This window comes from Lemur catta, chromosome 18 (genome assembly GCF_020740605.2).
Source record: "Lemur catta isolate mLemCat1 chromosome 18, mLemCat1.pri, whole genome shotgun sequence".
Classification (NCBI taxonomy): Eukaryota; Metazoa; Chordata; class Mammalia; order Primates; family Lemuridae; genus Lemur; species Lemur catta.
The window spans coordinates 8,719,216-8,735,289 of record NC_059145.1 but is presented as its reverse complement, the minus strand read 5'-3'; the positions used below and the strand labels follow the sequence as shown (position 1 = coordinate 8,735,289).

At 51.4% G+C, this 16,074-nt stretch overlaps 2 protein-coding genes and 1 long non-coding RNA gene across 8 annotated transcripts in view; 2 read left to right on the top strand and 1 right to left on the bottom strand.

Moving 5' to 3' along the window:
• The window catches only part of MTMR14 (myotubularin related protein 14), a 48,766-nt gene extending 41,735 nt beyond the window's left edge, over positions 1–7,031 (top strand). The window contains exons 18-19 of one of the 3 annotated variants that reach the window (XM_045529797.1): positions 3,178–3,333; positions 6,433–7,031. In XM_045529797.1, coding sequence (XP_045385753.1) covers positions 3,178–3,333; positions 6,433–6,616 — 340 coding nt within the window. In that variant the 3' untranslated portion in view covers positions 6,617–7,031. Of the gene's footprint in view, positions 1–3,177; positions 3,334–6,432 lie in introns of those variants that run through there. The other 2 variants (XM_045529798.1, XM_045529799.1) reach the window with 2 other exon arrangements.
• LOC123623083 lies at positions 759–10,098 on the bottom strand. The gene is made up of 3 exons (XR_006729776.1): positions 10,046–10,098; positions 4,229–4,345; positions 759–868 (listed from the first exon to the last, which is right to left on the bottom strand). It is a non-coding gene; the product is annotated as an uncharacterized LOC123623083 (long non-coding RNA).
• The window catches only part of CPNE9 (copine family member 9), a 20,843-nt gene continuing 13,122 nt past the window's right edge, over positions 8,354–16,074 (top strand). Inside the window, exons 1-10 of one of the 4 annotated variants that reach the window (XM_045529801.1) lie at positions 8,354–8,436; positions 8,977–9,017; positions 9,140–9,186; positions 9,278–9,381; positions 9,827–9,863; positions 10,084–10,086; positions 10,345–10,421; positions 14,363–14,426; positions 14,547–14,650; positions 14,782–14,886. In XM_045529801.1, the coding sequence (XP_045385757.1) occupies positions 8,369–8,436; positions 8,977–9,017; positions 9,140–9,186; positions 9,278–9,381; positions 9,827–9,863; positions 10,084–10,086; positions 10,345–10,421; positions 14,363–14,426; positions 14,547–14,650; positions 14,782–14,886 (650 nt within the window). In that variant the 5' untranslated portion in view covers positions 8,354–8,368. Of the gene's footprint in view, positions 8,437–8,976; positions 9,018–9,139; positions 9,187–9,277; positions 9,382–9,826; positions 9,864–10,083; positions 10,087–10,344; positions 10,422–14,362; positions 14,427–14,546; positions 14,651–14,781; positions 14,887–16,074 lie in introns of those variants that run through there. The other 3 variants (XM_045529802.1, XM_045529803.1, XM_045529800.1) reach the window with 3 other exon arrangements.

The window sequence follows — 16,074 nt, the reverse complement described above, 5'->3', positions numbered from 1 at the left end:
ATGGAAAAGTCCAGTGGAAAATCAGCCTTCAGGTGCAGCCTGAGCAAGATTCTAGCTCCATTTCCCTGTGGCTCCTTCCACATGCCTGCTTTGTTCTCTGGCCAGCTTCCCTGATAGTGGCAGAATGGCTGACAGCAGCTCCTGGATGACAGGCTGCTTCCTTGCATGGATTGGAAGCCTTGTGCTTTACTCCATTTGGAGGTTATGTGCCCTTCCATGAGGCCCCCACCACTTATCAGGCAGGAAGATCAGTGCACTATTAGCTGGGGCCTTGGTCTAACCTGGGTTTCAGTCACAGTTTTGCTACTTCTAGCTATGTGACTGGAAAAAATCATTTCCCTTCTGAGCTCAGTTATTTTATCCTATTTTTAAAGTGGGAATAATGATTCTGGCCCCCCATAAGTTTGGGTTCAGTCGTTTATCTGAGGGCCTGTGGACCACGTCAGGGCACTAGAAGCTGGGTAGTAGAAGGCCAGGCCAGGTAACCCCACTCAGACTTGTTAATTCTTTTCTGGGTTCAGCCACCTCTGCTTGAATCAGAATTCTTGTACTGATTGAGAAAGGACTAGCTAAAGATGCTTGTTCTGAGTCGGTCCTCAGCAGGGTGTCTGGCAGGAGGTGGCAGCCAGTGGGAGTTGCAGCTCTCCCAGCGCTGCGCAGAGGGGCCTGGGCAGGATCCAGCTAAGGAAGTGAAACATTGTGGGAGTCCCAGCCCCTACCCAGGATGTGGACAGGTGACCTTTAAAATGTCAGCTCTGCTGCTCTCCATGTTTGGAGGGTTGCTTGGTCACGTGTTCTTTCCAGTCCTGTTAGTAGATGAGCATAGGAGGTGAAGCTCAGACCTCTATTTTTGCCGCTCTGTTTGCACCTAGGAGTACAGGGCAGAAGAGTTTGGGATCTTATTAAAGCTGGTTGAATTACCTGTCACCATAGACTGGAAGCTTTTTCCTTCCTTTCAATATGCAGTTGCAGGTCCTTACTCCTGGTGACTCTTACCTGTAGGTGTCCCCTCTAGCCAGCTAACCCAGGCTGGTATTTCTGATACCTCTCTGCCTAGCATGGCACCTTGCTCTCAAACCCAGGAACTGAATGGTCACTGTGACCTGTTCTTTGACAAAGGCTTCAACTAGAAAGACTCAATTTGTAGACCATGTGCTCACTCATCATACATCATACCCCACCTTGAAAAATTCCAGGGTGCACAAAAGATGGCTATTCGCTGAGGTGCTTTCTGTGCCCTGGGATAATATACCCTGCTGCTATCTGTGTTTTCTCTTCCATCTGACAGCTATTTTCTGGTTGCTCCAAATGTGTTTCTTGCCTGGTGTTACCTGCTGAGACACTGGGGAAGTAAGAGGAAATGCCTGGCCTAGGGAACCTGGAATCCTTGAGGGGAAGCCACCAGTAACTGCATCCCATTTGTCCTTTTCCCCTCAGTAATGTTATTCTTTGGCAGCCCTACGGGAGTGGGTTTGGGGCATGAGAAGCTTCCCCATGTTCCTGGCCCCAGGAATGCCTCATCCTACCCAGCCTCCTCTAGTCAAGTACCCCTTCCATTCCCTCGACATTCTGATTTTTAGCTGTTGTTTTCCCACAAACTGCTAAAACTGGAAAAGACATTTTACCCTACCGTTTGAACAATAGATGAGATTTGTGGGGCCAGGTTGCTCTGGTTGAAGGCCTGGCATGAGCTGGAGGAAGCACAGGGCAGCTTCTCCTGGGAAGATTTGTAGACTTTGATTTATAGACTGCCTGGGCCCAACCAAGTTTCTCCATCTAGAAACAAGGCAGTCCTGCTTTATTGGGCCCTAGGGGCTTCCATCAGACCACATCCTGTTCTCATCCCTAGTGCCTCCCATCATATACTTTCTAGAGTTTAGCAGGAATGATGAATGTGGCAAGCCTCTGTGTTGCAGGGGGTTCCGATTCATGGCAGCCTTAACATAGAAAGCCATCTGTTTCCCTGGTCTCAAGGTGGCTCCGTTTCAGGACAAATCTGCAGTCATGCTTGGGTTTAAAAAATCTTGCACTCCTGATGTGGGATGTCAGGCAAGCATCTTAACCTGTCTGGGCTCTGCCATTTCCCCATCTGTAAGAGAGGGATCCTTAAAGATCATCAGAGCTGCAGTGCCTGGCCAGCTACACTCAGGTGGCAGCTGCTTGGGGATAAGACTGGCACAGTGACTAGTGGAGCTGGCACCTCAGACTAGGAGCCCTTGACACGAGCCAGCTGAGTGGGCCAGGGTCAGTGAGCATTTTTCTCTGCTCCCCATCACCCACTCTTCACGCCTATTTCTGGGTCCAGAACACCTTCCACTGTTCTTGAACTAAAGAATAAAGGGTGAAGCATCAAAGATGTGACACCTCTGGTGACTGGGACCTGGGGTAGCTGATGGAAGGGCCTTGATGGATGTCTCCCTACCTCCACTGGCTAGGCTACTGCCCAGGACAGGGCAGGAGGTGGCAGCAGTAGCTTGCCGGCACAGCTTTCCTCCCTCCACCCCACAAACCTCCATCTGAGAAAGGCCTGATGAAGCTGTCGGGTTGCCTGCCTTCCCTCTGGGCATAGCTAGTGAGTTTGCTGGGTTGATGCTTCTGAATACAAACTATGGCGCCTTCCAGCCTCTGCAGAGGAAAGAGGGACCTCAGGGCTCTCAACCCCTCACTTTTCAATCTAGGTCACCACCCTCCACAGTCCTCAAGATGCCTGTTCTGTCTTTTCTGTGACAGGACCTCCGTGGCACCTGGGTTCTGCATTGCTCACCTTGCAAATCTGCATGCTGTGGGAGCATGTGGGTGATCCTGGCTGGGGGGGCCGGGCAGCCTTGCTTCCTTTCTTTTGGTGCTGTTTGAGGTTGTCCTTCCAGCAGTAGCCACCAGGACAGGCACACCCTTTGGTTCTGACTGGCATCTTATCGCCATGCTCTGCTCTTGTTCTTTTGCTCCTATCTGTGTGCACAAAGCACTGTCCTCACAGCTGAGCCTACCTCTTCTTTCTCAGTCACTAGTTTTCCAGCTTTCTTTTTCTTTTCTATTCTTTTTACTTTTGGAGAAAGGGGTTGACAGCAGAACCTTATGGCTCTGACCCAGGGCCACTGTAACGCCCCTGCCCACCAGCCTCCCTGTCAGGCGTATGACTGACTGCATCATCTCCCCTCTCTCTCCTCTCTGACCCAGATCAGTGGACCATTCCCTGCCCGGATCCTCTCTCTCCACAGACTTTGGCAGCTGGCAGATGGTAACGGGCTGTGGCAGTATTCAGGAACGGGCTGTCCTGCACACAGACTCCTCTCTCCCTTTCAGCTTCCCGGATGAGCTCCCTAACAGTTGTCTGTAAGTGTCTTGCTTGAGAAGGCAGGATGCTCCCCTGCCCATACGAAAAGCTGGTGCGCACTCAGGAGTGCTGGTTAGGAATGAGGCAGGAGCTGGCCTGGGATCCCCGCCCCTCCCCTCTCAGCTCTGGACCACTGCTGTATGAAGCGGGCCTGTGGGCTGGTCAGGAAGTCCGTTGGAGTGTGTTCATTCTCCCCAGTCTCTAAAACCTGTCCATGGGTGTCTCGGGTGTACCCTAAGGGAAAGCTGGCTGGATTATAACTATAGAAGATTCTATTTCTGTACAAGCCTTTGCCTGACATGAGAATCCTTTGAAAGCAGAACAGTGGGATAGTGAAGGTGGGTGTATGGTGGAGGCCAGAGCCAGAATGGTGCTGGGTTAGCCTGAAGCTATGCTCCTTCTGAATAGAACCAAGGGCTACTTGCTATCCCCGCCTCCCTTGTCTTCTGCTTTTGCCTCTGGGCAGGAGCGAGAATTGGATGGGAAAACTAAATCCATACCTATGAAACCCTCTTCTTCTAAGGCTCCAATGCTGGGCTTCCAGCTCTTGTAGTACATCTGCCTGACTTAAGCAGCTGCCTCTGGGGAAGCAGCTGCCCCCTGTCTGCTCTGCCACTTCATGGATGTCAGGCAGGGAAGAGCCTCCGATTGCCTGGGAAGGAGGGCCTGTTCCTCAGATGATGTGCCTGAGGGAGCCCCTCAGCAAGCCTTCCTTTCACCTCCACACCATGGGCTAGATGAACTTCAGATGCTGGGGACTCATCCCCGCCACCAGCACCAGAATCCAGCTCATACCCACCAACACTGACAGGTTGAAGGCAAGGTGCCTGGGGGAGTTGGGAAGAAAAGAGAGCCCTGGATTCCCAGCTGAGGGCAGACAGGGGCGGGCCAGACCTTGGAATTCCAGGATGGCACAGGCTGATGGCACAGGTCCTGTTCCTGCAGCTGGAAAGTCACCAAAAGGCTTCTGAAGCCACTGTGTCCAGCACAGCCTCTTCTGCAGCCAAACCCCTAGGCCAGAAATAAGATCTGTTAGATTATTGAAGGATAAAAAGAAATTATACCTGTCTGTGGGGACTTCCTACTTCAGCCAAACTTGCCAAAGAGCCCTCAGTGGAAGAAGCACAGACTTTCTTGCCCCTGCTTGATGGCTCCCCTCACTCATCTGGGGTCAGCCACTGGAACAGGCAACTCCAGCCCCAGGTCACCCAGCCCAGAACCTACAATTTAGGCCCCACGCAGCACTCTGAGCTCCTATCCAGCCCTCCAGTTCTGGGTGGTCCCCAGAGAAGGGCTGGATTCTGTATGATCTCAAGGCCTCCAAGATTGCAGGATGGGGTCAGGATTAATTCCTGGTGAAGTCTCACAGCATGTGGGTGTAGCACTTGGACTTCGTTATCAGAGAAACCAGTCTAAATCCTAGCTGCTTTGCTCACCAGGTGTGTCTTGGGGTGTCAGCCTTGACTTTTCTGAGCCTGTTGTCTCTTGAGAAAGAGTGGCACTACAGTAGCTCCATTGCCTGCTGTGTGTCCTCAAATGGATCATGTATCTTCTCTGGGCTCCAGTTTTCTTGTCTCCAGATAGGTTGTGGTCTCTGCCCCTTCTGCCTCTCAGAAATGGGGGGTTGAGGGGAGTGAGAATCGTGTGTGGACCTTTGGATGTTCCCTGTGAATACAAACTACCTGTCTGCTTTTCCCACTTGTGCTATAATGAGAAGCAGAGGGAAGTACACATGGCCTTTGGCCTATGTGAAACCTAATTAGAAAGTAAAGACCTAGGGCCACACGTCTCCCAAATGCCAGGAAAGACTTCAGGGTTGTTCATAGTATTGCAGGAATCCAATATCACCTCCATTTTCTTAGTGCTGCTGCGAGAGTATTTGACTTTGCTTGGCCCCGGAGCCTGCTGCTGGTTTCTCACATGTAGCACTCCCGCCAGTCTACTTCACTGGGGTCCTGTCTGTCCTGCCCATACTTGCCCTGGGACTGTCATTTATCATCAGACCTCCATCTGCTCCTCCGAGCCCTGGGTGCAAGTCATCTGGGTGTGGGAATTGGGTATACTTGTGCTGCCTCTGATGAATTCTGGGGAGAGAGAGATTGCCCAGGGATTGGTTACTTGGGAGGAAATTTGGAGTAAGTTAGTGGTCACGGCTAGTCTCAGTGCTTAGGTGGATGGGAATGTGAGGGCTCATGTCATGTAGGTCTGTGACCCCTGGAGAAGGGCCCTCTAGGGGACTATCAGAGGAAACAACACCATGTGAGTAGCTGACCTTTGAGTACAGAGGTTGGGTATAACCAACATCTTGGGCCTCTTCTATTGAAGGCCCTTTGGGATGTCAAACAGCTATGGAATTCGCACTTCGATAGGCCCAAGTTTGTATACTTGTTCCCCTTCTTGACTTGTAATTCCAGGGTGAGGAGAGAAGGGGGGCTTCCATCTGTGCTCGGTATCCATATAGGCCAGGGGAGGGGAGATGGAATCAGAACTCAAATCCTGTTGGAAAAGCCAACACCCTTTCAGCCATTTACCTGGAGACCACAGTGACTAGAGGTGCAGCTAGAGCCCTCGAGGATTCCAGTGGGGGATCCTGGCCTTGCCAGGGTAGTCAGTGGGTTCTTCTAGGGCAAGAGTTTCCTCCCAATCTGCATCAAGTCCTGGCCTCAAGATTGAGGCCTTTCAACAGCCAAAGGCTGCTGCCCAATCCTAGGGGGTCTCCTTACTGTTAGGTATAAGACTTACGCCTCAGCTTATTCTTACAGAGGAATGGAAGCTGACAGCTATTGGGGCAGATTCCCTCCTTCTTAGCTTCTCTCCTCCCCAGTCATCATAAAGATAGCTATTTTCCCAACAGAACGGTCAGTGCCCTAATAACAGTTGATGCTCTGGGGGGAAGCAGCCTGAGGCCTGAAAGGAATAGTTTTAAGAGGGGTATAGTGCCAAATATTTGGGGCCTGAACCAGAAGGATAGTATGACCACAAGACAGATGCCGGCCTTCTGCAGTCAGAAGCACAAGGATAGGAAGTGCGGAGTGAGGATGAGGATGCTGGATCCTATCCCAGGATAATGTCTTCATTGTTTTTCTCCCTCCACACAGGATTGCAGCCCTGAGCAATCGAGAGACTCGGCTCCAAGAGGTTCGCTCAGCCTTCTTGGCCACGTACAGCAGCACAGTGGGGCTTCGGGCAGTAGCTCCCAGTCCCTCTGGTGCCATCGGGGGTCTGCTGGAGCAATTCGCCCGTGGTGTTGGGCTCCGGGGCACCAGCAGTGGCACCTTGTGAAGCAGCCAGTGCATGATGGTTTCCTGTTCCTCTCTCACCTGAGCCTTTAGTAGAATCAAAGCCATGGCTGGCCAAGGGGTACTCCAAGTCGGGGGAGATCTCACTCCCCTGCCATGCACATGGCAGTCCCAAAGCTGAGCAAGGACAAGGACAGGGTTTTCCAACCCCCAGCCTCTTGATTGGTGACCACCACCCCGTCTCGTGGCTGTCTCCTCCCACCCACCCCAGTCTTTGCCGGGATTCCCATCAACTCTCAGAACTGTGTGGAGTTTCCCTTGGGACTGTGTGGAGGCCATGATTTCACAAAAGACCCTACCTCCTAATTCTTGTTTCCTGAGGAGGAGGGGTCATCTGCACTGAGAATGAGGCAGTTTGACACAGATCACAAAATAAAATCAGTCCTTTTGAACAGCCACTCTCTTGCATCCTCATTTGGTTGCTATCTTTCTGGATCAATTTGGAAATTTCTCAATTGTCCTTTGTGGTGGACAAAGGGATTGTGGGGGGAGGGGTGAAACAGGAAGCAAACTGGAGACTTGGTTGTGTCTCTCAACTCTTGAGCTATGGTAGCTCCCTCAGTGAGATGGGAACAGGTACTTACAAAGCTTAGGGGTATTGGTTCTCAGGCATGAATGGGTCCTAGTTACCCAGGGAGCCTGTTTGTGCAAATTACCAGGACTGCCTGAAATTTAGGCTTAGAGTTGCAAGGATCCTCCTTTGGCTGGGATTGGGGTTGAGACCTGCATCTTTAACAAATTTTGCAGGCAGCACAATCCTGGCACAGGTGACCTGCAGCCCTGCCCAGGGTGAAGGGCCTGGTTTCTGAAGCTTCGGAGGTAGCAGTTGGTGTACATGTGTGCTGGGGGAGGGCCTGGCTGAGCACCACCCTCTTCTACAGTATGACCTGGAGTAGATTCTATCATGAGAGTGTGTCCTCTGTCTCACACCGTGAAGTCATGAGAGTTCATGGGCAGAGGGCTTTACACAGTGCTTTAACAGCTACCACTTACTGATTTGATTTTCACACAAAAGAGGTCATCAGTGTGAATACCCAGAGGACAGAAATAATACCAGTGAACACTTATTGAGCACTTGCTGTGTGCTAATTCCTTTACTTGAGTTATCCCCATAAAATTTTACAGTACCCTGAGTAGCTGCTATTATGGGCTGTCAATGAGACTGAGCCACAGAAATGTTGAGTAACTTGTCCAAGGTCACACAGCTAGTAAGAACAAATGTAACTTTTCCTATTCAGAGACCTAGACAGGCTGGGAATGAGAAGGGTAGAAACAACGTTGTTGAGAGCTGCTCAGTGAGAAACAAGGACCCCGGTGCCCGCTAGTTGCTGCCCGCTAGTTGCCCAAAATCCTTCGGCACCACCAACAGCACCAGGGGGCTTGGGTTTCCACCCGGGAGAGTCGCTCGGGGCACACTCCACCAAGATGTGGGTTGGAGTTCGGGGTCTGGGTGAGGTTCCCCGCCAGCTCGAGGCTGTCCAATGGGGCGGGGGCCGCCTGCAGGGCCGGGCGGGGCTGTGCTGCCATCTGGAGCAGCTGCTGCTGGCGGCCACTGTTAGGGCGCAAGCGGCGGGAGCGCACGCAGAGCTGGAGGGAGTGCAGCCGCCGCCGCCGCCACCACCGCCACCGCCGCCGCAGCAGCAGCAGCACATGGGCTGGCCCCGCCACTGCCACCGCCCCTAGCCCTAGGGCCCGGGTCTCGCAGCCTCCTGCGGCTCCAGTTGCCCGACCAGCCATGTCTCTCGGCGGAGCCTCCGAGCGCAGCGTCCCAGCCACCAAGATTGAAATTACCGTGTCCTGCCGGTGAGCGGGCCGCGCTGGGGAGGGCTTAGGCACTGGCTGCCCCAGCCCCAACCGGCGCCGGGGCTCAGCCTGAACAGGGTCTGGACCCCGCGGGGAGAGGTATCGGGGGCTGGAAAATCACAGCTGAAGACAAGGGAGTCGCTAGTGGGATCGAGGAGGGCCTCCTTGGGCAGTCCCACCCCGCAAAAGAGGACTCAGCCTGCAGGTTCAAGGGGTGGGTCGCGAGGATCTACTAGGAGCTGGGCCCCAAAAGGACAAAGTTCTGGGGTGAACCCTCTTTCCTGGGCCTTGGGAGGCAGTGTGGGCGCGTATGCATCGAGTCCGCAGAGACACGGTTCCTGGACAGATTTCCGGTGCTGTCCAGAGTGCTAACAGCGCGGACCCCGGCTCGGGGTAGTAATGGGGGAAAGAGGTTCGACTTGAGCCCCATGCCTCCCTCCTCTCCGCCGCCCCCCGCCGCCCCCGGTGCCTGACTTAGGGCAGCATCGCGGCGGTGGGTTCCAGGATGATCCCCTCTGTCTGTCTGTTGCTTTTCTCTAGGAACCTGCTAGACCTCGATACCTTCTCCAAGTCCGACCCCAGTAGGAGGCTCCAGGACCGGGAGGGGGAACTTGGGGTCTGGGCGCGACTGAGGGGAGGGTAGGGTGGGGAGGAGGGTTCAGGCCGGGCTGACGTCCTTCCCTCCTCCGCCCCCCACCCGCAGTGGTGGTGCTTTACACGCAAAGCCGGGCCAGCCAGGAGTGGCGGGAGGTGAGTGAGAGCCCCCTCGCAGCCCCGAGCCGCTCCCGGAAATCGCCTGTCCCCTGCACGGCCCGCGCTGACCCTCCGCCCCCTTGCCCAGTTCGGACGGACCGAAGTGATCGACAACACGCTGAACCCAGACTTCGTGCGCAAATTCGTCCTCGACTATTTCTTTGAGGAAAAGCAAAACCTGCGCTTCGATGTGTGAGGCCCCGCCCAGAATTCTGGCTTGGCCCGCCCCCCGACCTGGATCTGCCCGGAATTCCGGCTGGCCCCGCCCCGCCTCCCGGCCCGGCTCCGCCCCCACGGCCGGCTCCGCCCGCTCGGGAGGCTCCACCCAGTCTCAGCCCCGCCCCTGGGTCAGATCCGGTCCCGTTCCCGCCCCAGGCCGGGCCCTACCCACAACTCTGCTCCCTCCCTCAGCTCCACCTCAGTCCCCGCCCTCTCCCACGTGACCCCACCCCCAGCAAGCCCCCCGACTTGGCCTCGCCCCAGGCCTGACCCTCTCCGACCCTGACTCCTTCCAAAACAGGACCTAACTTGAATTTGGGTTCAAGGCCGCCCCTCCCTCCACCCACAATTTTTAACCGAGGCTCGGAGCCCGACCCCTTTTCAGCCCCACCACACGCCTGTGCCACTCTCTTCCTAGGTACAACGTTGACTCCAAAACCAACATCTCCAAACCGGTGAGCAAGCGTCCCCTCGCGGACTGGCTGGGCACACAAGGAGACGCTTAGATGTCTTAAACCACCCTCCTTAGAACTCCTCCTACCCCTCGACCCTGACCCCACCCTCTTCAGGCCCCCAACCCGCCTTCCCGGCCCTGTCCTGCTCCTGCCTGGTTTTCCTGCCTGCGCCCCTTACTCACTGCTCCTCTTCGTTCTCGGCCGCCGCTGGGATCCACAGAAGGTGAGGCTGAACCGGGCTGGGCGGGAGGGTGTGGGGTGGGACCATATTACGGAGAGCAGGCTTGGACTTAGGACCGACCAAGAAGCAGACTTGCCTGCAGACCCGTTCTCCCCGATTCCCTCCATTAAAGCGCAAGCCAGGCGATGGGAACATTCTGCCGCCTGGGAACTGCCCTGGTGCAGCCGCATCACCAGGGTTGGGCTGGGACTTCGTGCCCACAGGCCCTCCTGGTCTTGCTGATTCCGTGTCCTGGCACAGGATTTCCTGGGACAAGCGTTCCTGGCCCTGGGAGAGGTGATCGGAGGCCAGGGCAGCCGCGTAGAGCGACCCCTCACGTGAGCTGAACGGGAAGGGGTGCAGGAGAGGGGTGGGAGCTTCCAAATTCTCCCTTCTAAGGAAGCTGCTGACTGCCAACAGTGAAGGGTGGGATTGCCCCTGGTCAGGAGCCTTCACTGGCTCCCATCACCCTTGTGAGAAATCCCAGTTTCCAGGGCTGCTGTGCTCAAGTCAGTCTCAGGCCTGATATTCTCTCTCTCGCTCTCTCCCTCTCTCCCCCCTAACTCTTTTTCTAAGTCTGATTCAACCTTTAAGGTCCATTTCCAAGCCCCTCTCCACCAGAAGCTTCCCCTGACTAAAGCAAATCCTCAGGAACTTCCATTTGTATTCACTCACTATATATACATTACCATGTTTTGTATGTCACACCGTGTTCTAGGCACCAGGGATTCATCCATTCCACGAATACCACTGTGCACATACTCTGTTAGCCACCGTTCAAGGGGCTTGGATTGCAATGGTGACAAAACAAATGTTCCTGCCTTCAGGGAGCTATACTCTAGTTGGGAGAGGCAGTACAAAATAGATGTAATAAGTAAGTTACATATTAGAAGATATTAAGTGCTATGGGAAAAGAGAAAAAGTAAAGCAGAATAAGGGGGATTAGAAATGCTCGGCGGGTAGCTGAGTAGGCCTCACGGACAGGTAACTTTGGAGCAACAGTCTGAAGGTGAGAGAGTAAGCACTGCAGACATGTGGAGGAAGAATGTCCCAGGCAGAGGAAACTGCCAGTACAAAAGCCTGGTGTGTTCAAAGAACAGCAGGGAGGCCAGGGTGGCTGGAGCCCAGTAAGTGAGGGGGAAGGCAGGGGGAGGTAAAGTTAGAGAGTTAACAGGGCCTTGTAGCTGCTGTAAGGACTTTAGCTTTTACTCTGACACAGGAGTCCCAGGTTCTGAGCCTAGGAGTGACATGATCTGACTATGCTTTCAAAGGATGGTACTGGCTACTGGGTTAAGTATAAACCGTGGGTGGCCAAAGGTAGAAGGAGGGAGCCAATGAGAGGGCTGTGACAGTGTGCTAGCAGTGAAAAGGGGAGAAATGGTCAGATTCTGGATATATTTTGGAGGTGGAGCCAACAGGTTCCTGCAGACTGAATATAGATGTAAGAGGAAAAGAGGAGTCAAGGACAATGTCAAGGCCTTTCGATTAAACAACTGGAAAGACAGAATTGCCACCAACCGAGACGGTGAAAAAAAAGTGAAGGAGAGGCGAGGTGAGGGGAGGAAATCAATCAGGAGCTGAGTCTGACATGTTAACTTCCATATATTTTATTAGACATCCAAGTGGAGGTGTCAAATAGGCAATATGATACATGAGTCTCAGGTGTTCTTTAAGGCCATGATACTAGATGAAATCACCAAGGGAGTGACAGGTGGAGGGTATGAGAGCAAGAAAGGGTGAAAGAGCCAAAGATTGAGACTCCATGAGGATCTAGAAAAGGAGACTGAGAAAAAGCAATTGATGAAGTAGGAGGAGCACCAAGAGAAGGTGGTGTTATCCTGGAAGCAAAGTGAAGAAAGTATATATCAAAAAGGGAAAGAGTGACCAACCACATCAAATGTTGCTGCAGGTCTAATGAGATGAAGATTGGGAACTGGCCGTTGGATTTGGCAAGATGGAGATCCCTGGTGACTCTTACAAGCATAGTTTTTTGGTTTGGGGGTTTTTTTAGAGACAGGCTCTTGCTCTGTTGCCCAGGCAAGAGTGCAGTGGTGCAATCATAGCTCACTGCAGCCTCAAACTCCTGGGCTCAAGGGATCCTCCTGCCTCAGCCTCCTGAGTAGCTGGGACTATAGGCATGTACCACAATGCCTGGCTAATTTTTTAACTTTTTGTAGAGATGGGGTCTTGCCATGTTGCCCAGGCTGGTCTCAAACTCCTGGCCTCAAGTGATTATCCCACCATGGCCTCCCACAGTGCTGGGATTATAGGCATAAGCCACTACACCCAACCAACAAGCATAGTTTTGAAGAAGAGGTGAAGGTTGAAGAGGTTTAGAAGAGAACAGAAGCAGGGAATGGGAGTCAAGTGATCTTTCAAGGAGTTTTGCTGCAAAGGGGAAAAGAGAAAAGAAGATATAGCTGGAGCAGGAAGTGAGGTCAAGAATAGGTTTATAATTTTTTTCATGACCTTTTGTGAATCCAGAGGCTTATAATTTTTTTTTGCCAGAGGCTTCCACTTGAAGAATATAATTTTTTTAACATGAGAAAAATTATAGCACATTTGTATGTTGATGGGAATGACCAAGTAGGAACTGAAAATTTAATGTAATAAAAAGAGGTGAAGTGATGTCCTTGTGCAGACAAGATGGTATGAAATATAGTACACAGCGGAGGGATAAATAGGCACATGGACTGTACATTTATAGCAACCGTAGGAGTCTTAGTTGTGTGGGTGAAGATACTGGTGGCAGGGTAGGTGTGTGGGGGGGGTGGACATTCTCTTCTGGTTGCTTTAGTTTTGTCAGTGAGTAGGAAACAAGGTCATTGCCTGTGAGTGAGGATGGGGGAGGAGGCTTTGGGGGTTTGAGGACAGAGGAGGAGTGAAACTGCCATTTAGCAGAACTGGAGAGTGAAGGGCCTTGGGATGTACAGTATGATTACCAAGCATCATTAGGGACCCTCTTGAGGTTTGTGGTCATGCATTTAAAATGAGATCAGTTAGCATAATTGTGTGGTTTTTTCTGGCCATTTCAGTTTTACAGGTGCAGTATGGGTTAGGCAGAGAGTTGGACTTAACTAGGGCTATGGTTCTGCCAAGTAATAAGTATATCAAAGTGAGAGAAGGCCAAAGAAGAAGGCAGGAAGCAAGGGAGTGATTATTATAATCATTGGCTGGAATCACACTAGGTGAGGGGTAAAGGAAACATCCCGGAGGCGAAGAACAGTGAGGAGGCAATAGGATCAATAATTTGTCCCTGTCCTCGTCACACGCCCTCTAGTTAAAGCATGGAGAGTCAGAGGTTGAAAGAGTCAAAGAAATAGTTCGTTTTAAATATGGGGACAATCACATAGCAAGTTAGAGCCAGGACTGAACCTAGGACCCTCCTGACCTAGTTTTCTCTCTGCCACACTTTGGATCCCTTTGGGAATCATGGTTCACAGGCCCCTGTCAACAAGGTCTCTTACCACTGGGTGTGGGGATCCTTGTACGTACCCTTCAAGCACATGGAATTGTCTCTTCTAGGATCAGGAGAGATAAAGCTTCTCTTGTATTTTTTTTTTCTCACTCTTCACAGTCTTCAGAAAGAACATCAAGTTTGACCTAAGGAACCAGCCCTTTTGCCCCTGGGTCTGGATAGAAATTCCTGTCCCTCATTCAGAATTGCTTCATCACATTCCACTTGCATACTGGCTTTGATATTCCACCTCCCCTAGAATGTCCCTGAGGGCAGAGTCTAGCAGAGCTGGAGAGTACCAACTGGCCAATTCATATCTAGGATAGCACCTGGCATATGATAGGTAGGAGGGTCTGCTTTGAAGAATACAACCATTTCATATCTGTAAAGCTTGCAAGTTGCTTTTCCTTCCATGCACTTATTCGTATCTCTTCATTACCTGACAGTTAGTCATGAGTCCCTTTTCATAGAGGAGAAAACTACGGCACAGAAAGGGGAAATGACTTGCCCAGGGTCACACACCTTGAAAATCATAAAATTCACCCTGAGTCCACTGACTCTAAATTCCATGTCTTTCTTATACTACCTTATGAGATGTTCACCTAAGCTAGTCTAACCCCCTCCTGCCAGACTGCAGATCCCTCCCCAGCCAAAGTCAGGTCCTTCCCTACCAGGAGCCACCCAGCACAGAAGTGGACACACTCAAGGGACTGTTAGTAAATGGCAAATTGAATCCCCTGGCCCACCCAATCCCAGACTGGCCACCCCAATCTTTGTTGTCTACCCTCCTTCCTCTCACTAATAGGCTTTTTCTGCTTCCAGGGGTGTACCTGGCAAGAAGTGTGGGACCATATTGCTGACTGCAGAGGAGCTTAGCAATTGTCGGGTCAGTAAGGGCCATGTGTAAGACCCAGGAGTGCCCTTCTCTCCCCATACTCCCTTCAGAGGACTGTCTGAAGGCTATGGGCAATTGGAGTGTCAACAGCCCAACTTCATCCATCCCTAGGACATTGCCACCATGCAGCTATGTGCAAACAAACTGGACAAGAAGGACTTCTTTGGGAAATCAGACCCCTTCCTCGTGTTCTACAGGAGCAATGAGGATGGCACGTGAGTCACTGCCATCAGGGCTCTCAGGCTGGGTGTGGGGCATGTGCTTAATAAGTGGAGTATTTTAGGAATCTGTAAGAGATTTGGTCCTACCCTCAGGGCAGGTTCCAAACCTCCTGCTCCCCCTCCAGGTTCACTATCTGCCACAAGACAGAAGTTGTGAAAAACACGCTGAATCCTGTATGGCAGCCATTCAGCATCCCTGTGCGGGCACTGTGCAATGGAGACTATGATAGGTCTGCTTCAGCATAAGCTGGGGAGTAAGGGGCCAAGGACATGACAGTGGGGTTTCCAGAATCATGGTAGAAGTATCACAGTAGTGTTGGAGGGTCCTGCTCAGTGAGACAGAGTTTTTGGGCATGAAGATGGGTGGATGGGGAGGTGGATGGCTAGCCACATAGATGGATAGATGGACTATCCATGGATGGATGGGTGGATGGGTAGACTGGTAGGTCGATTGAAGATGAAAGTGCAGATGAACAAACAAATGAGCAGATACATGGATGGATGGTCAGATGGAGGAATAAACTGGTGAATGGTTGGATGGGTATGTGGACTGATGTATAAGAAGATTGGTGGGTGGTTAGAGGGGACATAAATGAATGGATAGCAGATGAATGGATAATTGGACTGATGGGTAGATTAGTGGATGGACAGATGATGGATGGATTAACGGATGAGTAAATGGATGCACTGATAGATGAGTAGTTGGGTGATAGATAGGTAAATGAGAGTTTGATGGATGACAGGAGAGGCAGATGCATGAATGGAAAAGCAGGTGGAATAGAAAAGGGTAGGTAGAGTGACAGGTAGATCAATGGACAGACAGATGAATGGATGGCAGACTGATGAACTGATGGATTAGTGGGTGAATTAGTTGATGAATGGGTATAAAGTAGATGGATAAGTTGACCTAATGAATGAATAAATGGTGTATAAAGTATAAAGATAGGTGGATAGGGATAAGTGGGAGGATGGAAGGATGGATGGGCACATAGATGGATGAGTAGTTGGATGGTTATGCAGATGAATGGATGACCAGATGGACTGATGTTATATAGTTGGGTGTTTGGTTGGGCAGATGAATGGACAGACAGATGGATGTTTATATGCATCAGTGAGTCAGTCGGTGGCTGCATGTATAGTTCGACAGGTAGATAAAGAGATGAATTAGTAAGTAATAGATTGGCAAATGTATGGGTAAATGGGTGATTAGATGGATAGATAGTTAAATGGACTGATACAATGATAGATAGACATATGGGATGAGTTAGGCATGATAGTTAGGAACAAGGTCTTTGGAACCAGAATGTCTGAGTTTAAATCTGAGCTCAGTCACTTACTAGCTATGGGATCTTAGCAAGGTTACTTTTTTTTGTATTTCAATTTCCTTATCCAAAAATAAGAATAATAGTACTTATTTT